Source organism: Chelonia mydas, chromosome 6, assembly GCF_015237465.2.
Source record: "Chelonia mydas isolate rCheMyd1 chromosome 6, rCheMyd1.pri.v2, whole genome shotgun sequence".
In the NCBI taxonomy this organism is placed as follows: Eukaryota; Metazoa; Chordata; order Testudines; family Cheloniidae; genus Chelonia; species Chelonia mydas.
The window spans coordinates 23,519,019-23,540,739 of NC_051246.2; the positions used below are offsets into that span (position 1 = coordinate 23,519,019).

Sequence of the window (21,721 nt, forward strand, 5' to 3'; positions counted from 1 at the left end):
ACCCCACTCCCTACCCACCAGGTGCAGAGCAGCAATTTATATATAAGCTTTCTCAGCCCCACAGAAATACCACATGGCACACGTTGACAGGCATCATTCCCCCATCGCTCTGAGGGCAGACCCAGGCATGCAGTGAACTCCTGCCAGACCAAATCTCAGCTCCCTGCGAAGACATTCACAGGACTTTTCCTACTGGGCAACAGAGAGAAGCATTATAGCAGCGATGGTGGTTACAAAGACAACTTCCCATCTCCGGAGCAGCATACACCTCACAAAACATGATCAGAGCAAACCAACCCATGGAAATTGGGGACTTTCAGTTAGTGCAGGACCTACTATAAACAGAGCACCTCCACATTTTAATCTTCAAATCCCAACCATCTTTCCAGAAAATCACCCATGCCCATTTGGGCACAGAATGACCATCCTTATTCTCTCCCCGCTATAGGCTGGCAGTAACCCTGGGTAGGATCTTTCTGGTGGGGTGCTTTGAAGAGGTTTTCTCTCTCTGGAGACCAAGGGATAGTCATACTGGCCCCCACACCACATGTCCTTTTCTAAAATCGAGGTACCCCATATCTCCAGGACCACCACTGACTGGTTCCATAACAGATGGGCTATGCTCAGCTGAGCCACCTTCAAATCGGCTGGCTGCCCAATCTTCAAACCTGGCTGTCTGCAAATAGGACCTCAACCCATCAAGTGAACAGTTCACCCCACCCCCACACCTTCCACCCACAAAAACCAGCAGCAGCAGCCACCTCTGAAGTAGGACAGAGCTACAGAGACCATTTGTTGAGACCATCAAATAATAATTTACTGCGATTCAATCTGTGGCTTTGTACAGTTGCTGGGAGAGGAGGAGGAGGCAAAAGGAGACGGGGAGGGGGGGAAAAAGTTGCTTGTCACAGGCCTTGATGAAGTTTGAGACAGTCCGTGTGGGGCTCAAGATACCCTCTGCGTCTCCCTCCTCCCCCACACTCCCCCCCGAATCCATTTGCTGCTTCTTTTGTGTCACCGCCGTCCGCCTGCGCCGCACCGTGGAAACCCCTCCAAGTCACGGTCTGGTCAACTGAAATGAAAAGGGGGAGGAGGAACGAGAATCAGCAGCTGTTCTTATCCTACCCTCTGCTAGCCGCTACCCAGCCCTCCTGCTCCCACTGCCTCCTGCCGAGGGGACTCAAAACGTTACACGGGGCCTGGGGAGTGGGGGGTTGAGAGAACATGTTAATTTTTGAGAGTTCAGGCCCCCACTCGGCAAAGTGCATGCTTGACTTTAAAGATGCGCTTAAGAGAGCAAGCAGGCGCTTTGCTGAATGGGGCTTTATGCTGGGATTTGAGTACCTAACTCCCTTAGGTGCCTTTCAAAACCCCAGCCTTTATGGATAAGGGGCATTTTAACATCGATGATGAGCATGCTGGTGTTGCACCCTGACAGGGCATGTTCCACCCACAAATCTCCACATATTGGATGAAGGTGGGAAAATATCAGCATCTCCCTCTCCCTGATGGGACATAGGCAACGCTGGGAAGGCAAACATTTTATGTTGCTGGCTAAAACATTCACAACTGGGTGCCAAAGAGACGCTGAGCACATGCAGCTCCTCTGGGCTTCAGGGGGCATTCTGAGCGCTCAGCACCTCTGACAAATCAGGTCCCGTAGTGAGGCAAGAGCAGAGTCAGGAATCAAACCCAGGCATCTCGACTCCCAGGCCCCAGCCACCAATACACCTTGGCCTCCCTTTTCCCCACACTTCTGGTTTTACTCCCCCTCTACTCTTGCCCTTTACCAGATACCGCATCTAAAAGGGAGCTGAGCGCCCAGGTTCTAATTCCTTCCTTGGCCATTGACTCATGGCCCCATGAATAAGTCGCTTCACCTCTCTGTACCTCAGTTTACTCATCATAAAAATAGGTGCACTGCCCCAATCTACGTCACGGGGGACTGCAAGGCTCACTGTTAATACGGCTCTGATTTTACTCCCCCGCTGTTGGTCATGGAGGCTGCCCTGGATTACGCAATTCCCTGGAGCATTTTGGGATAGTGTGTCAGAAAGATGATCTCCCAGTTAAAAGCTGTATTGTGGTTTGCACTGCAAATAAAGAAGGCTAAAGAGGCTCCGCTTTCCTCCGCGTAGAGAAACAGCTGGACGGACACCCTGCAGCACTGTGTGGATTTCTGATGTCCACTCGGCATTTAAGTGTCAGTTTTCTGTCACTGCAGGGAAATGGTAAAGGCTCTTCATTGCCACTGGGATGTGGGTAACTCACAGAATAGATAGATCAAAACATTTTCAAGGCCCCTTTGGAAAGATTGTCCATGTCAGTGATAGACGCCAGCCCCTCTCCTGCTTCGGCAGCACAATCCCTCCTGGTGAGGGAGAAGGGAACAGTAGTTTAAGGAGATGTTTGGAGCTGTGTGCGCGCTTTCAGCTGAAAGCGATCATCGCCAGAGCAGGAAACGAGCCCCAATACTCGTATCCCCATCCGGAGGAAATGCTTCTGAACATCTGGATTATCTGAACATCTGGAAACCTCCTGTAACAATAGCTGCACTCGGCCCAGCACGAGGATCAGTCCCACTGGGAGATCCCATCCAGGATCCACTCTCCCCTCAGCAGAGAGCCATGGGGCGGGGCGCTCCGCTGTTTTTGTTTACAGAGAAAGAATGTGGGGGGGAGGAGGGGGGGCTTGGGGAAGAGCTCTGCGGAGCTCACAGCCTTGCCAGACGCTGTGTGTCAAGATGCAATGGAGGAAGACAGCTGCCGCCCATTCAACTAGCCCCCTTTAGCAGAGTTCCTGGAACTGGATAACCCCAGCTTTTCCCCTGGGAATTCAGTACCTGTTAAAGGAGATGGAAGAACAGCTCTGGCGTCTGGCGTCCTCTATTATCCAGGGAAAAGGCTCATCGGGGCAGCAGCAGTGCAAGCTTCCCTGACTAGCACACTTCAACCCCAGCCCTTCGGGGAAAGAGGCTACTTCAATTTCCCTGACTCATTCAGCCCTTGCTCTCTCTGCTGACACTGCTGCAGGGTAGTTTGGGTGACGTGAACTAAAGCCACCATGCTCATTCCATGCTGGCCGCCAGAGAGCTGATAGCAGCCTTTGCTCACTGCCATCCGGGGCCGGATTCCCCAGGACCCTTTTACTTAATCAAAAGTTTTTAAAAAAAGGAAAGCCAGACATGCAGCTCTGGCTTTGACTAATATGATTTATAAAGGCAAACAGCCCTTTCACGACACCCTTGACTCTGTTGGCAGCATGTCTACAGTGGCGCTGGGGAGGTAAATTCCAGCTCGAAGAGACATACCCGCCCTAGCTGCGATGGTGAGGGAATTCCTTTTATTGGACCAACCTCCGCTGGTGACAGAGACAAGCTCTTGAGCTTCACAGCCCTTGTCTCTTTCTCCAAAAGAAGCCAGTCCAATAAGAGAGAGAGATTGCCTCTCGCCCACCTTGTCTCCCTCAACACGGGTACAACAGCACTGCAAACAACTTCGAATCAGAAATGCAGCCCCAGCCCCGCTTATTCAGACTCCTGTAGGGAGAGCGAGTACAAGGGAATCACTGAGCTGCCCACTTCCTTCACTGTCCTGCTGTTGCCACAGGGGGGTAGTGGTGGGGTGTAATGGAACCTGACTTCATTTGCAGCTAGAGCTGGGTTTTTTTTTTCCTTTTAATGAAAAAATAAAAAATAGAGGAAAAAATACGTTTTTAGTAAAAATTTGTCAGTTTTTTTTATTTAAAACTGACCACCTTTACCAAAAAATCCAGCTTTTTTAAATGAAAATTGTTCGGTTTTCATTAAAAACAAACAAACGAAAAAAAACACACCACCAGAAAATGCTGACCAAAGCAAGGGCTTTCTGAGGAAATGTTTGTTTTGGCCAATAAGCTGGTTTTTTTGTTGGGGAAACAAAGGGTTCAATGAAATCATTTCAACCTACTCTTTTTGCAGCCTGATACACGGTCAATGAATCCCTGCCTCCGGCACACGCCTGGCTGCAGCCTGCACCTATCTCTGGCACACCCCTCTCCCTCCCACTGGGCTCACCTTGGTCATGATATCACACATTTACAGTTCATGCAGCCTGGGCCACTTTCATCCGGCGGATTCAGCTTGCGTAGTTTGTGCTGCCGGATCTCCCGCACTAAGGTATAGAAGGCATCTTCAACACCCTGGAAGAGAGGCACAACATTCTGCTCAAAGAGCGCCAAAGCCGCTCGGAAAAAGGGTGGAAGTGGGGGCAGATGGATCTAGGTGATCACTAGAAGTCCCCTGCAGAGAACTGCATAGTGTAGTTCAAGTGGGTTTTGACTCGAGTTAAAGGGATGAAACTGTGCAAAGAAATCAGAGAGGAATCCCAGGAAATGGTTCCTACTGGCAAAATGTGGCACATAACTACCAGGCTACCAAAGGACACGGAAGCTCCATCTCTAGGGCCACCTAAAACGAGACTGGACATCCCACTAGAAATTGTACTTGAACTAACAGCCCTGAGCCGACTGCCTCTTTCCCATCTCTAACCCTCCAAACCAGGGGCACTCCCCGCAGAAACTGCACCCATACGTAATGTGTGCATGTCTGCATGGACAGCAGGACAAGGCGGTTAGCAAAACAACTCAGGATCAGACAGCTATGCAGTGAACATAAGGACTAGCCCCCAGCCCTGCAGAAAGCTTCATTTCAATACAGCAGACGTCAAAGACCTTCTGTTGAACATTCAGCCCCTTAACACACCTCTCGTCCCCCGAGGTGCACACATCGGGAAACTGAGGAGCAAACCATGTTGGCCCAAGGAGCAAAACCCCTGTCCCTCCCTCTGGATTGAACCAGAAGCCAGGACTCAGCCTTGGACTGGGTTTGGTTCACGCATTCTCTCATGTTTCAACGTGGGGCTGAGCACGCGCTCGTTTGCACCACAAACCCGAGAGGATCCTCTTCTTGTGCTGCGCTAGCCCATGAGGGCTTGCAATCAAGAGCCGTTTGTCATAGGTGCCCTCTCGCCCTTCCGCAGCCACTTCTTGTGGGTGTTTTCCTCACAACCAGGCAGACTGCCCTGACAGGCGTTATGGGGCAATGCAGCATGGCCCCAAGAGAGACCACCAGCAGAGGCTACAGGACCATGGGGAGTGAAGATCAAGGTGCAATTTTAAATCATATGGGGCTGCAGGTATTCATTAACTCTATGGACGTTATGTGCCACATAGCCCTCCCTACGACCCACTTGGAGCTGTGCAAGCCTGTGATGTAGCCCTCCCTACAGCAAGGGGACACACCGCTTCCCTAGGGTGAGAGAGAGAGAGAGAGAGGGGTTAGTGACCAGAGAAAACACTTAAGGATGAAGAGTTAGGAGATAAACACAGGGAAGCTGCACAAAGGTGCATTGGAAACAATCTGCTGCCAATGCCAGCCTAGGACACACCCAACTGCAGCATGTGGGTGGCTTTTTAACCCTTTTTTATAATCCCTCCGATGAGTTGGGTGCTGGTCAAATGTCCCAGATCAAGGGCCCTGAAGAACGAAGTCCTCCCTCTGTCCAAAGGGCAAGCAGCGTCCCCACAACCCTCTGCCGGCATGTCTCGGCCCTGACCTGCGGGGACCCCCTCTAGCAGCAAGGCGGCCTATTCAGCCCCAGGCTTCTCTGCTGAGACTACCAAGAAGAGCTCCTATTGGTGCCAATCATGGAAGTGCTCTGGAGGTGCGGACTCATTCCACACAGGCTACCCTGGGACCACGCCTTTCTGGCCTGTGCATTCAATTCCACCCCCTCCAGAGCTCACACACAGGGCAAGCCCCCACTGTGCAGGGAAGTGGACCGGCTCACTGGGATAGGGAGAGGAATTCTCTCCTGGAACATCCAGCCTTGAGGTGGCAACTGACTCCTCCAACCATTGGCATTTCTCCCCGTTGATCTACACAGCACGCGACTGCCACAATAGTTCACTGGTCGTTTCTGCCATCTCTAGGCACTGGCTCCAAGAAGTTAGGGGGAGAGCAGGCAAGACAAAAGACGCTTCTTTTTAGAGAGGGGAGGCAGAGAAGAGGTAGCCACTAACCCTGAACCTCATGTGTTCTCCCAGGCCTAGCACCTGGGACACTCGGCTCCATCAGGAATTGCTGTGGATAGGGCACGGGTAGCATTACTCAGATTCCTGGGGGGCCCATTTAATCCTGCAAGGCACTCGTGTAACACAGCGATGAGTGCAGCACAAATACACTGTCCCGGTGCACTGGCACAACATGGGCCTTCATGCTGCGACACAGCATCGGATCCTCACAAAGCAAACCAGCGTGGCTGGCCAGGACAGAAGTAGCAGCCTTGGGAAGGGCTGAAGGGTTAGGGGCGTGGGAGAGATCCGGCTGTGGATTTATCACTCCTGCACCATCACTCCGAGCTCACCCAGGTGGCAGCCTTCCCCCAAGATGAGTTTCCTGGCAGCTTTATCCCAGCATCCCGACTGCGGTAAATCACTGCCAGCGCTGGCCTGCTCTAATTCATGCTCACTCCCCTGCTCACTGGCACTTCAGAGCTGTCAGAGGAGGCTCAGCACACTGTGTAATTAGCAGTTGGAGCATTGCTTGCCTGACAGCAAATGCATGTTGCTCTGTCAACAGGGCTGTGCGTCAGCCCTGCTGCTGTCAGTCACAGGGCGCGCAGAACTGCTGCGGGAAGCAGGAGGCCGGCTCAGGGATTGTTTCCTCGCCCAACACAGGGAGGGGGCAGATGGCAGCTGTGGGAGGGGCAGGGAAGGAGGTTCCTTCTGGCCGAGTTGACTAGGCAATTTCTTACAGCCACAACAATGGAATGAAGCATTGAGAAGAGGAGGTAACTAGACAGGCTGGTGTAGCCTTACAAGTCTAGCCGTTTGGTGCTGGGGCAGCTCTCCGGGCACCAATCCCAGAGCCCTGGGCTTTCAGGGTATGCTGTATCCACACACCCATCTCTGGCATTACCAGAGATATCCCTACCTGGATTCAGGGGCAAAAAACTTACTACAGAAATCCCACCAGCCCCAACCTATCCAACCCAACGTGACTGTCACCACAGAGAAATCGAGTAGGACCTACACTAAGTGCTGAGTGTGGAATGTTTAGATGGGTCACAAGGAGATAGGGGTTTGTAGGTATATAAAAAGGGGGCCTTTGAGAACTGCTATTGGTTCACATTTTAAAACCATCTCTCCTCCTACCTGTCTGGTTTTCGCTGATGTCTCTATGTAGGGGATTCCGTAATTCCTGGCCAGGTCCTGCGCTTGCCGGGTTTCCACTGTCCGGGCCGGAAGGTCACACTTGTTTCCCACCAGCACCATGGGGACATCATCTGAATCCTTCACTCTCTTGATCTGCTCTCTGCAGAGATAAGAGATGCTGAAGTGAGGAGGGGAAAAGCCATTTCATTATCACAACAACAGCAGCTAGTTTCAGAAAGATCCTCGTGGGAGCAGAGCACGTGCCACTTGTAATGGATAGGAACAAAATTCTGCTCCAATAATACAAGCCCCAGTGAAAGTCAACAGAATTTGTGCTTCTATGTCATTTAGGTGCCTTATGAAAATCCCACTCTTTGTCCATTTGTTTTGTGGAGCCAAGACAAGCTCATACATTTTAAAAATGATTACGTGGGGCATATTTGTTATTGGAAGGCTGGGGACACAGAGCCAAAGCCCAAAGTGGCCCCTTTGGCTCCAGGATAAACATGGGCTGTGCCTAGCTTTGACCTGTCACAAGGTCTTGAGGGTTATCTGGGAACAGCTTCCCTCTGTCAGCAACAAAACTACAGCCGGGCTCAGTACTGTAATCCCAGAGTCACCAGGCAGCTGTCCAGGGGCACAGAAACATCCCGTATCCCGGGGCAGGAACAAAGTCTCACTTGCTCATATGGAAAGGCAAAGCAATGAACATGGAGCCCAAGTGCAGCAGCCATTGGCTAGGATCTGCTTGCCAATTTGAACCGAGCAAGGAGAAAGAGAATGCTCAGGACCATGAGCTGATGGATTCTGCGGTGTTTTTCCAAGGCAACAACTGTTCCCTTTGGTTATTCGCCCCGCTGGGAGAACAGACGTATGATCTAAATAAGAAGCCACATGCATTTCACTCCCCCCCACCAAACAAGGTGTCGTTAATGCCTCTCATTATTCCAACCCCATTCCACTCATTCAACAAGTTCAAAATCCCCTGGAGGTGAGAAGCAGCGAATTAGCATGCTGGCCTCTTGGCCTTTCAATCCTGGAGCCCTGGTTTCAAATCCTGACGTTCACAAGTGAACGGGCTCATCATCTCCGTTCCCATTTGTCCATATTGCAAAACCATGGACTGCACTATCGACCTAATTCAGCAAGGCATGTACGTATGTGCTTAACTTTCCTCAGCTTCAATGGAAATTAAGCACATGCTTAAGTGCTGTGCTAAATCAGGGCCTCTATAACCAGCCTCGTCTACTCAAAGAGACACACCTTGGGCTGGAATAACAAGGGGTGTTGCAGGCAGTTGCTGCCTTCGGCCAATATAGGTGCACAGGATCCTGATCTTCCTGCACACATACACACCCCATTCCTCCAGATTCCCCTTTCACACTCCTGACTGATCCCATCGCCTGGAAGCTGTGGCAGAGACCAAGAGCCACCTCAGCTCCCCCGACCCCGGACCACATGGATGGAAGGAGATTGCTAGAACCCACGGAATATGAAGAAGAAGAGATGTGTACAAAGAATAATGATGGTCACCAAAGGCTGGGAGGGGAAGGCTTCCAGATACACAAAAAACACCACTGGAGGGAGTGATGGGTACTCAGAAATGGGGAACCTGGTCGAAAGTGGGGGGTAGGGGCTGAAGGAGGCCTGCGAAGTGTCACTTCTTATAGGACCCTGGCAAAAATCTAGGGCTGGCCTTGGTAGCAAATCAGGACTGAGGTGCATTGGCTGGAGTGGAATAGTAAAGGGTGTTACAAATAAGATCTGGACTGCACTGGCAGTGCTGTGGGCTGGGGCTCAGGATTGGGACAGCAGGGGCTGCTGCAGTTCAGGATTGAGGTGCACTGGCAGAGCTGGGATTGCAGAGGGGCTGCAGGTCAGGACTGAGGTGCATTGGCAGAGCTGTTAAGGGCCCTGCACCATGTCAACCTACCCTTTACTTAGATAAACCAATACGTAACCATTAGCCCTCTTCCCCAACTTCATGAGCACCAAACTGCAGCCCTTTGTGCATGTGTGTCAGCCACTGTCTGAACAGTTCCACTCTATCACATTGGCTTTCAGACTCCAGCTCCTACTCAGCCAGCATGAATGACTGCTGGGCACCACCCTACAGAGCAAACCTCCTCCCAGCAGTCAAAGATAGTATTGTTCTAGGCACCCAGGGCTGGAGCATGGTCACTCAGCACTTCCTGCTCGGAGGGCCTGATCCTTGGGAGCCCAAGAAGCCACGAACCTTTTCACTGCCCCGAATGTTTGCTGAACATGCTCTTTGCCTCGTGCTCCAGACAGCACAGAACCCCTCCCTGAAGAACACTTATTTAGCAGCGACAGACAGTGCTGGCAGGGCTTCCCATTCCTTTGCCTGCCTGCCTAAGGAATAGCTGCTCCCAGGCCTGTGAAACATGTGCTTACAAAGAGCCCCTCCCGCATTTCCTACTGCAAACGAACAGACTACATCCATAAAGCCCTCCTGCTCCCAAAGACAAGTCCTCGGGAGAAGGTGTAAGGCAGCTAGGTTACAGTGAGACACCTGGGCCAGGGTCACACCACAAAACCACACTCCCTCCAACCTGGGCCAGCCACTTGCTCCTTGGGTGGCAACCAGAGAGCAGCTACTGCCTTGGGTGCATTAGTCCCTCCCACCGCCAAATTATGTGTGGTGTCTGAGAGGCAGCCTGGTGCAGTGGATAGGGCACTAGTCTGGGAGCCAGGAGACCTGGGTTCTACTCCCAGCTCTGCCACTGATCTTCTGGGTGATCGCAGGCAAGTCACCTCGCCCTCCTTCCCCACCTTTATCTGTCTTGTTTGTTCACATTATATACTCTTCAGGGCCTCTCCCTAGCTGTGTGCTCTGCAATTCTAATAAGTAGCTAAGGCTGAAGCAGCCCTGCCTATCAGGCACCCTGCCTCTCCTTACCCTTGAGCCTGGTTCTCCCCTCCTCTCTCAGCCTTCCTGCACAGCAGGAGCTGCTGAGATCAGCTTCACTCACAGTGTAACGCCATTAATTAGAGATGGAAGGGATCAGTTCTCTCTTTAGTCATTGTAAACACTTAAACGTTACATTACCATGTCCCCCAAGGCCACCAGCAATCCCCCTCGGATGGATTTTATCAGAGCCACTGACATTAGCCGCCTGCTCCTTCTCTTCCCTGGGGAATGGCTGCTTGAGGTAATTGTCTTTGCTGGCAGCCAGCGCTCCCACAGCGGACAAGCCTGGTCTTGGCAGGCGGCACATTACGCCAGCCAGGCCTGCCCTTTAAAATAGGAGGCAGCACAGCAGCCCTGGCCATAGGGGAAGAGTTCGGAGGGGATACTGACCTGTACTGGTGAATATCTTCAAAGGATTTTGTATTGTTAATGGCAAAGACGCACAGGAAGCCCTCCCCCGTCCGCATGTACTGGTCTCGCATGGCGCTGTACTCCTCTTGACCCGCCGTGTCCAAGATGTCTAACAGACAGGTCTCTCCGTCAATGACTACCTGCTTTCTGTAGGAATCCTGCAGGGCCAACAGAAAGGGACAGTCACTAGGAGAGAATGAGCAGGGAGTTACCACAGGGGTCTTCCGCTGCTTGAGCCTTGGGGTTCCAATCCTGACGTGCTGCAGCTAACAAACAGAAGGGAATTTCGTCTCACCCTAGTCACCCCCAGTGGATGTTTGCAGACAGCCCACAAATACCACCACCCTGTTTGCCAGGATTAGGAGCCTCAGTTCTACAGGGACTGGAATGGCAGAGAGAAATACACTGGCAGGCGTGTGTAGGGACCTAGGACCAGCGTAGCAGGGGGTGCTGCAGGTCAGGATTGTGGTGCATGGGCAGCATGACAGGTGGGGGCCCAGGTCTGGACTAGAAGAGGGTGCTGCCAGCCAGGACTATGGCACACTGGCTATGCTGTGCAGAGGGGACTTACACAATCTCTGCCCACATTACGCCTGGCTCTAGCCAGCCTTAAATTGACTCAACCCCTTTTAAAAATGGAATGAGGTGGGGGGAGCGGCAGAACAGATTTCCCCTCTGTGCCAGAGCAGCAGCTAACACAACCTCTGTTCCTCCTATTTACGACGCTGTCTCCCGGCAGACAAGGTGCGCCTTTCACACTAGGGCCACCCAGCCCCAGACAACTATTTTTCTAACTTTATTTAGTACAGGCTAAACCCTCCTCATGCCTCCCTTCCTGATGCAGCTTTTCTTAGGGAGCTGCCAGGCACAGTGGTGGTTCAGTCACCTCCTGCGGCCACACCTAGGGACATGCAAACAGCGTGTGAGCGAGTGGGGGCTGGAGTTCATGTGAGTCACTGACACCTCCAACCACTTCTAGTGCCGCCTGTAGCTAATCAGTCCTGGAAATCAGAGACAGAGAAGACCTGCTAAATTATCCAGTCCAGCCTTTGCAAACACAGTGCTACTCCCTATGGGAGGTGTTCTACCACATCTCATCCATCCTAGCCTTGACTGGCCCAGCTGCCAGGCCTCCCAGCAATTCCCCTGGGAATTCCCAGGCCTAGGACACCTCCCTTGCAAAGACTGTCCTCGTATTCCCTTTTCGAAATCCAGCCCACTTCTTCCAGCCATTAGCCAGTTCAGAGCTGCCAAGATTTCCAGACTTCACTAATGGCTTTAGATGCCCTAATATGCTCAACCCTCAGCAAATCTGGCACATATAAAGCACCTCAAGGTGGGCATCCAAGTTCACTAATCTCTCTCCCTTTTGTCTGAACGTTTGTTGTAGTACTAGGTTGGTAGCAATCTCTATAGTTAAGGTTGCCAACTGGTTTTAATTATAACCCCTTGTTTTCACTCAGACGTCTCAAAAAATTCTCTTGTGCGGCAGGCATTTCCCACAACTGGTCTATGTTCAAAGTTCCAGTTTGGACAGCTGGAGGAAAAGCCGTTCAGTTATGCAAAAGCCCCAAATACTTGTCCCCATTGTAGAACGGATTGCTGCTACCCATTTTTCACATGGAGAAGACAAAAATGGCTGAACCTTGAAATCTGATGCGTAATGTAAACGGGGCTCATTCTGGAGTGTTCCAGTTTAGAAAGTAGGTTTGGGTGTGAAAAAGTTAAAACTGTTTAAAAAAGTCACTTTCGGAGATTCTCAGTGGGAATCTGTTAAGAGTTTTAAAAGCAGGGCCTCATAAAGCCCTGCCCCTTAGTGACATCATCACACTTCCTCCCTGCCTAGTCTAACCACAGGGGATGTTGCTGGGACAATCTGCATGGAAAGGGGACTGTCATGTTTCATGCAAATCACAGAAACAGCTTAGTCTCTTTCTTCCCACGAGTCCAACCTCAAAAGCGTAAGACACACAACCAAATGCCTTCATAGCAAGAAAAAGGGTGGGAGGGAAATCACAGGTGTGAAAAAAATCATCGTTCCAGATCTTGCGATTTAAGGATCGTTCTGCAGCTCTGGCTGCATTCTGTGATATTTTGCAAATTCTAAGCCTTCATTTTAAAACCAAAATTAAATGTTTGGCTCTTTCAGTTGCTAAGGTTCGGCCACCATAATGTAAACAGATGGGCTATAGCCCCTTCACCCCTGCCACAAGAAAAACTGTTCTCCGGCCAAAGAGTAGCAGAAGCAGAGGTCAGCAACAATATCAAAGGCTGTAGACTGACCTAATGAAGTTGACATGGACCTATTCCCTTTGTTCATGGCTAGGAGATCAAGCACAAGCACGCCTTATAAACACTCCATACCATACAATGAGGCCTGAAACCAGACCCACAGGGATCCAAGAAGTCAAAAGAATCCAGAGCTGTGACCTTCTCGATACCCCTCCCCATAAAGGGAAGGCTAGAGACAGAGCAGTAATAGAAGAGAGCACCAATGTTGAGTGACTGCTTGGCAAGATACAAGCCACTGTAAAGGCGAATGGCATCCTGCCCTCCAGGGAGGCATTCACATTCCCCATTAACATATCTGAAACCTGCCTGATGCCTTTCACTAGCCAAGAGAAGCACGGGTCTGGTCTCTGAGATCAGAGCCCACAGCTTCACTGGCCCCGGGGGTGTAAACAGGGGGAACTCCACCTGTAAACACAGCTCGCTTGTCCATGGAAGTAGCTTAACCAACTCCTACCAAAGCTGGTCTTATCCAGGAAAGATATGGGGAATCTGCAGTCAGAAATGCTTGGATCTGTCCCTGAGTGGAAAGAATCCAGATCCACCAGGGTGTTCACCACATAGACAAAACAGTCTTACATGCCTAGATTTGGGGGGACCCAATGATGGATGAGAAGAAACCCTTTTACCCTCAGACTATGGCAATATTACTGGTTGGATGTGGGACATGCTTTCCCCAGCCACGTTAATCTCCTCCTCCGTACTAAGGTGTCCCATGAAGGTGATGGATCTTGGGGCCAGTGTATCAGCATTCAACCATCACCAGCTCTTCTACAATTAAACAACATCTTCACAAACATTCCAAGCCTCCTCTTGGTGCTGGCAGCAAGGGAGGAAGCATGCGGCGATCAGTCTGTGTATATCAGGTTACTGTCGTCCAGATCCTTCATTAACTGACAAGACAGTGGTCCCTGGCATGTGTCTGGAGGACAAACCTCTGGCTGCAAGTATCCATGTTCCATTCACTACCCAGGGAAGGATGGCTGCAGGGAGTCAAAAACTCAAAGTGAAACTCCAGCTAAACTTCTGAGTTTGGCCTGAGGGTAAAGTGAACCCAGGGTCATGTGGAAAGTTTCCTAACTCCGTTAACAAAGCTGGGGTTCGGTTTCAAGTTCATAACAGAACCAGGAAACAGGTGAGTTCCTTGAGGTTTTGTTGAGAATGTTTTGCATTTTTGCAGGTCTGACAGGGTAAGATGGGATCTAAGGTTCCCAGGAGATATTATCAGGAAATCATTTCAAGGGAAGAATTTCCTGGTTTTCTGCCCAGCTTGAACCAAAAATGCCACAGAGTTTTCTTTCATTGCTCATGTTACTTTCTGCTTCATCCCCTCCCTAAACCAGGCACCATCACTTGTGCCCCTCCTTTTGCTGGCTGCCAAGTTATGAAGACACTGTCATAACAGGGGCTGGCATTATACTTGGCAGCACCTCCAAGGTGTGAGTGCACATATCAGACCACTGGAGCCAGAGGCCCGGCCACCTGCAGTTTCCACCATGTCGAAACTTTCCAGTTCTAAGAGCCCTTTAAACCTGACAACGCTCGCTACATATACTCCATACACTACAGAAAGGGGCTCATCTAAGGTTGAGCTGAGCTCAGAGGAACGGTGACTGAAACCCTCCTGCCACTTCATATGCGCGGAGCTCAACAAGACAGAGCAGACTGCTACACCCCATTGCTACAGAAACAGCGGCTTAGTGGCTTGTCGCACCCCAGATGCGCATCGATAGTGGCCCAGGCAGCTCAGAGCGCTGAGCTTTCCTGAAGCCGCAGCCAGAAAGACTAAGCAGGAGACCCACTGGGAGAGTGCGAAGGGTCGGGCGGAGACATGTAGGACCTATTCCAACACACTGGGAGACTCTGACTTACATGCTTTTCAAACATCTCTCGCCCAGTACAAGTCCTCTTAAGTGCAGAAAGAATGCAACCGCCAGAAAAGGGCATCAGCCCCAGACATGCCAGGCATGGTTTCCCTGAGGAAGGAGGGCGCCTAGGCTCATGTTCTCCCATAGCTGAAGGGGCCACGCCCTCTAGCACAATTTCACAGCACTTCTCCCCCAGCCTCAGCTCAGCACCAAATCTGCAGGAGAGGGATTTGCTGTATCTGCCTGAGCAAGTTTCATTTATAACAGGAGATTTATGGCAGAGAGGAAGCTGGAAGGCTCATTTTGATGCACGAGAATGGAGCGGAGGACTCCTCAGCGAGGGAGCTACTGTTATCATAGTAACATCCTAGATACAGGATGAATGTAAAGTGCAGCGAGAAGAATTCTCCGTACTCATGGGAGACATTAAGTGAGTTAGTTCCAATAATGGGAGCCAGGTACCTAACCCCTGAACTATGCCCCTTAGACTGCAGGACCATCCTGTCCAGTATCCTGCCTCCAGTTGTTGCTTCTACACAGTTCTTCAGAGACAGGTTGATAAAGCTCCCATAAAGCCCCTAGCTGAAGGTATTATGGTGTATTTTTAGGAAGATGGGGCTGCTACTGAAAGGAGATTCCTTCCTCCCATCCACAGCACAGCATGCTAGTGTAACTCTGGGGTGGGGCGGGGGGGGGGGGGGAGCAGCAGGCAAATATATTTAAGTGAAAGGAGGAAAACTCTATTTATCAGAGCAGCGAAAGCCTCAGTGGTTAGAGGTTCCTGTGAGGGTATGAAGTGGCAGAGGGCATGGTGCAGGGCGAACCGTAGATACCTATGGGAGGGGACTGCCTGGTCTGCACAAAGCAGACGAGGGGAAAAGTGTTTCAGAGGCACAGGAGGTGCAGACATATGTTAGAGAGGGGATGGTAGCAGTGTGCCGGTTGCAGGAGACATTCAGTTAAACGATGCTCAGGGTTTACCTTCCCAGCACCATGTTTATGTGGAATGAATCTCTACAGCACATGGAAACGGTACGGCAGGCACACCAGAGACAAGGCTGTGAGGCTGGAGAGGACAAGAGAGGCTGAAAACCAGCCACTCGAAAGTTCGGGGCACTCTCTCCTGTCCATTATCAGGGGAGGGGAGGGGCCGTTTCCACCTCTCCCGGTCCAATGGAAGAGCAGGGCTGTGCTCCTCACAGAGCAGTGGAAACCTCTGCTTCCCAGCACAGGCATCTCCTGTCATGTGGGGCTGTCACGGTGCTTTCCTGCAAAACGACCGAGAGTAGATTTCTAAGAAAGTGTGGGAGCTTCTGCAGCAACAGCCCAGAAGAGGGGCTGGGGCAGAAAAGCCTAAGGGATGTCTACACTGCCATTAAAAACCACGGCTGGCCCATCCCCACTGATTCGGGCTCAGGCTAAGGGGCTGTTTAACTGCAGCGTACATGTTTAGGCTCAGACTGTAGCCCAGGCTCCAGGACCTCATGAGATGGGCTGCAATTTCACTCTGCCACACATAGTTGTTCTAGATCCTGCCCACAAGGTGGCTGAAGTCCCAGGGAGGGAGGAGGGCTTTGTGGTTAAGGTGTAGGCCTGGGACTCGGGAGACCTGGTTTCAATCCCTGCCACGGACTCCCTGTGCGACCTTGGACAAGTCACTTAATTTCTCTCTGCCTCATCTCCCTAACTGTAAAACAGAGATAACATTTCCAACTTGTCTATATAGGTTGCAAGCTCTTTAAGACAACGGCTGTGTATATACAGCGCCTGACACAGCAGGGCTCTGATCCTAAGTGGGGCCCTCAAGGTATCACTATAACGGTGATACTAGCAAAAAGCTGTGTTTAGATCCATCTGTTGCTAGCAGGGTGCCAGTACAAAACGTCCTCAAGCAGCGCGGACAGGGAGTTCGTGTCTGAGAAACACGACACGTTTCTGGGCTATGAATTTCCAGGGCTAATTGCTAGCACCCTTTCAGCTACAGAGTGGACAGGCCCAGCATCCACCAGGGTTCAAAGCACAACGTTGCACGGACTTACTCCAAGCATGGTTAGGTGACAGAGTGGTTGAAGTGCTGCTGTCCACCAGCCCTGTGTCCACACCAGTGCTCTCGCCACTGCTGCCTCTGGTGGGCTGGACTGGTGGTAGCAGCAAGGGCAGGGGGCTGAATTTTAAAGACAGCAGAGTAGCTCCCTACTATTTGAAGGGAAGCAAAGTTCTGTTTTGTTCAGGAGATTATGCCACATCCCTCACCACACTCTGAGCACTTCAGAAGGGTTAATCCTTTCTTTCGACAATACAACACCACCACCACTCATACAGCACTTTGCATCAGCAGATCTCACAGCGCTTTACAGAGGAAGTCAGTATCATTGTTCCCATTTTACAGAAGGGGAAACTAAGTCTCTTTGCCTCTCTGAGCCTTTTTTGGTCACCCAGGAGGCCAATGGCAGAACTGGGAATAGAAACCAGATCGAGTCCCAGCTCAGTGCTCTGTCCACTCAGTCACATCAGCCTCCCAAAAGGAAAGAGAGAAAGTCACCATCCGGAATAAAGACAGACACAAATAGACATTAAAGACCTTACGCAAACTTCCTTCTGCCCCCAGATCTTCAATTGCATCTCAGTCCTGATCTGAAGCAGCTCATACAAACCCAACCCCTTAAGACCCCCCCAGAAGTTCCACCAAACACACCTCAATCCTAGCTCCCAACCCCCTCTGCCATTCAGTCCGTCCACAGCTATGCCCATGCAACATCCTGACCTGCAGCACCTACCGCTATTCCAGCCCGGGGCCTTTCCTCAGCAGACACAGCCACCCACTGCAAGTTAGGTCACTGCAATCCCCTGACACACTTAGGGGTGCTGTGGCAACATGTGGTAGCTTTGTAAAGAGGAGGAACATCCCCCGGGGGCTCAGGCTGAGACCAGACTCAAGGCATTTTCATTTGGGACTGAAGCGAGATTTGAACCCAGCTCCCCAAGGATGGAAGGTCAGAGAATTAGCTGCCCAGCCCTAGAAAAGGGAGCTCTTGATTTTAAGGGAGCCCCAGCCACACTAAGGAAGCTGATCCCGCCACCAGCTGCAGAAGCCTTGGGGGGGTACAAGATCCTGTATTTTCACTCTCTTCTCATTGAGGATTCTTCTCAAATAACACTTCCAACTGGTAGTTTTTCCACCAGATCTGGCCGTTATCCATTCAAGCTCAACTGTGCTTTCAAGAAGAGAATGCGTGTACTGGAAGCACAAGCAATCAAATGTTAGGAAAGCTGAACCTCACCTCCTATGGCTGAATCTCGAGTTCTTAAAAGGGGAGTTGCAGGGGGGCACAGGTTGCAAATACCCTGACTTTCCCATCTTTCTACTAGGAGAGGTGTCCCAGCTGGTTGGGAAGGCCTGGTAAACAAAAGGTTCAGAACCACAGGGCTACAGCCAACCCTGGAGTTGTAACTCAGGTCTTTGGGTTGGCTTCTCAGATTTGATCTCTCCATGTTTTAACTCTGAATTCTCTGGTTAAACAAACAGCCCCTGGAATCCACCGCAAAGTTAAAAAGTTGAAGATCATATAAGAAACTCTCAGACTCACTCCCATCTCAGAGTCTGCAGGGTGCTCACCTCTATCGTGGGGTCATATTCATCAACAAAATGGTTCTGAATGAGCTGTATTGTCAAAGCGCTCTTCCCAACGCCACCTGCTCCAACCACCACCAGCTTATACTCGGTCATCTTCCCGCTGACCCCAGCTCAGGGTCTCCAGCAGCACCACCACCACCTGCAAGGACAGAGATACAGACACCATCAGCATTAGGTTAGTGCTTCTTTCTTGTCACCTAGATTTGCCACTGCTGCACCAGAGCCACGCAGGAGATAGCCAGCGGTGGCTATGCAGCATGACACAGCAAGAGGCACTGGTACAAAGTGGGGACAGCTGCAGTTAGAAGGGAGTGAAACGATAACCTCATTGCATGAGTATCAAGGGTCTCCCATTCCCACAAAACCCAGCCAGTTACGGCTGACTTTTATTATTTGTATTCCAGTAGCACCTACGGGCCCCAGCAGAAACTGGGGCTGTACAAACAGAGTCAGAGAATCTGAGAATTTGGCAAGACAGCCAAAGCGTATGAGGGAAACACGAGGGGCGAGGTGCCCGGCCCAAGGTCACACAGCAGGTGAGTGACAGAGCTGGGAACAGAACCCAAATCTCCTGGCTCCTGTCCAGGGCCTTACAAGCCCATGCTGCCTCCCATTCTAAAGTGTTTTAAAAGACTTCCCATTGCATGGACACTACACTTAGGCAGGCAGGTGAATGTATGATGCTGTTGTCCAACCCATTCCCCTCTGAAAATGAGTTTCAGATGATGATGATGATGATGATAACAGCAACAGCAATGTGACCTTCCTTTGGAAGAAATCTAATCACCAGGGGGACCCAGGCCTACATTCATCTCTGGTGTAACTTGGCCCAAGTCAATGGAATTACAGCAGGGATGAATTCTACCCACAGACTGCACTATCCTCTCTTTCCCCACACACATACAAACCATCCCACCCTCCAGATATTCTCTTGTAAGACTATCAAATTAGAAAAGCAAAAACCACCCAAAGGACCTATAACCTCTTTTATGCTTTCCTGTGCCACTGAACTCCCTGGAAATGTATCCATAAGTAACACAGTGAACTATCACACTGGGAGAGAAAAAAAAAACCCACCCAAGCAGCTGACTCCAATCAATCACTCCTCTCAGAGGCTGCTGGGAATAGGTGGGACATGGAGTTTATATAACCCAGACCCAGCTGATGGCAGAGAGAGGGTAACACCCAAGACAATTGGAGGCTGAAGGAGTACCAAGGGAAAAAACAGCTCCAGAGAGCGGCAGGAGAAGAGGCAGACACATTGGAAACAAGGTAGAGTTTGGGGAGAGTTGGGCACAGGCTGGGAAACGCCTCCCTGGGAAACTCCGGACTTACCTGAGATGTAAGAGAACATATGGGGAAGTGGAACTAAAGATAGGGCGTAGACTGTGATAATCTGAATATAGATACACCCCTTTGCTAAGTACTACTGCAGTCCCTCTGGCCTCCTTTTCTCCCCCCAGCATGTCTGTGGTAGTCAGATCATCCCTGGCCATGGCTGAGTACCTTTTGGGGCTGTGGGATTTGGGGCTTTGCTGGAGGGCCAGCTCACCTTCGTGACTGCCTGCCAAAATCCCTGAGGCTGGTTAGAATCCACTGGTTCACACTATCTGAATTCATACCTTTTTCCTTCTGTCACACACGCTCTGCCTTTGGAGGTCAACTGGCTTTATTCTGCATTAATGATCAGATTGCTATTTGAATGCAAATTCATTCGAATTTAAATCTGAATTCATCTTGTTTAAAAATATGTGAACTTCGCCTAAAACTGGAGGGGCAGGGGGGAGAAGTCATCTAAAATAGACAACTTTACTGGTAAGACCCATTATCTAGCATCCATCATTAGTAACCGAAGTCACTTCAAATAATTAAAGAAAAATCAGTCTGAATTAAAACCCATTCACAAATTCTATCCTAAACAGAACACCATGCACTTCGACAGCATGCACCATCTGATGCTCTCAATGTGACTGCATACATTCATGGGTTGAGCTCTCAGGTAGGGCATTATTTTACAGATGGGGAAGCTGAGGGATAGAGAGATTAAAGACAAAACTGGCACCTAACTTGCCCAATTTAAAGGGACCTGATTTCTCAGATAGTGCCGAGTACCCGCCCTATGAAAATCAGGCCCTTTTAGAGAAGTCTTAAGTTGGGTGCCCAAAATCACTAGTCGGGTTTGAAAATCTTGGCCTCAATGACTTGGTTAAGATCAGAGACTATGTTGTTAATGTTAACAGCACAGCTGGGAGTAGAACTCAGGAGTCCTGGCTCCCAGCCTCTGCACTAATCACTAGGCAGCACTAACAAATTATGCCACCATCTTCAGAACTGAGTTAAACGCTTACAGCCTTCTGCAACAGGTTCACACGTCAGAGGGCAGGGCACCTACATTACCTGCTAGTCACCTAAGCTAATAAGCCCCTATTACTATACTGGCTACTTGAAGCCTTGTTTGAGGAGCAACAGCAAGGAAGCAGGGCCCAACCCCCTCAGCCCTCCCATCTCCTCTGTGCTCCTGAGATGGGGACGATCTTTCAAAAAGGCTCATTAATTTTCCCAAGGAACTGAGCGTACATTAGGCATTCGTCTCCCCAGCTGCAGCCAGTCTGACTTATTATCAACGTGAAAGGTGCGGGCAGAGGGCATTTGTTATTGGTATTGCTGGGAAGTCCGGCTTCGGCAGAAACCTGCACTGCCATTACCAGCAGTGGGCAGGGACGTGCGCCCTTTATTTCCCCCCACATACACACCCTTTATTTTTGTCCCAATTCCACTGTGAAAGAGGAACTCTGACTCAGCGCGTACAAGAGGAAGATTACAAAACCCTGACGGTTTAAATGGAAATCCACCCCCATCAGACTACGGCTACTGCCTGCCAGAAGTCAGCCGAGGGTCAGGGATCAGCATGTCGATATCAGCCGTAACGCCAACCAATCCCCAAGCCCATTTCCCCCCTGGCTCACTGTCCCAGCATCTCTTTTTGGAACAGTGAGGCACTCGCTGGCTCCCACACAAACGGAACCAGCCACTCAAGCTTCCTTGTTTGTTTTTAAAGCTCTGCCATCGAACCTAGTGTTCCTGGAGAGGAGCCAGGCGGCACGGACACTGCTACCAAGCAGGCCTTCCCACGCAGCGCACTGTAACCCCCTGCAACGCTCGACCTGGGTGCTCCTCAATCTTGGACTGCAACTCCCGAGATCCTGTGAGCAGTCAGGACAGTTGTGATCTACTGGGATGAGTCCCTGGGTTTACAGATCCAGGCATTGGAGGCCTTGTGCTCGCTCAGGCCCTGGCTTCTAGTATTCACTTCCCATGCTGGCCCACAGCCAATCTGCTAAGCTTCAAGGCTGTGTATTCGCTCAGGCTTTTGCATGTGTTTGTGTGTAGTGG

At 50.7% G+C, this 21,721-nt stretch overlaps 1 protein-coding gene across 8 annotated transcripts in view; it reads right to left on the bottom strand.

The window, feature by feature from the left end:
* Nucleotides 1-795: 795 nt before the first annotated feature.
* The window catches only part of HRAS (HRas proto-oncogene, GTPase), a 74,657-nt gene continuing 53,731 nt past the window's right edge, over nt 796-21,721 (bottom strand). For 4 of the 8 annotated variants that reach the window (XM_037899554.2, XM_037899558.2, XM_037899556.2 and 1 more), the window contains 5 exons: nt 18,311-18,467; nt 10,517-10,695; nt 7,195-7,354; nt 4,055-4,179; nt 796-1,072 (listed from right to left, as the gene is read on the bottom strand). In XM_037899554.2, the coding sequence (XP_037755482.1) occupies nt 4,060-4,179; nt 7,195-7,354; nt 10,517-10,695; nt 18,311-18,421 (570 nt within the window). In that variant the 5' untranslated portion in view covers nt 18,422-18,467 and the 3' untranslated portion in view covers nt 796-1,072; nt 4,055-4,059. Of the gene's footprint in view, nt 2,961-4,054; nt 4,180-7,194; nt 7,355-10,516; nt 10,696-18,310; nt 18,468-21,721 lie in introns of all 8 variants that reach the window. The other 4 variants (XM_043549909.1, XM_043549908.1, XM_043549906.1 and 1 more) reach the window with 3 other exon arrangements.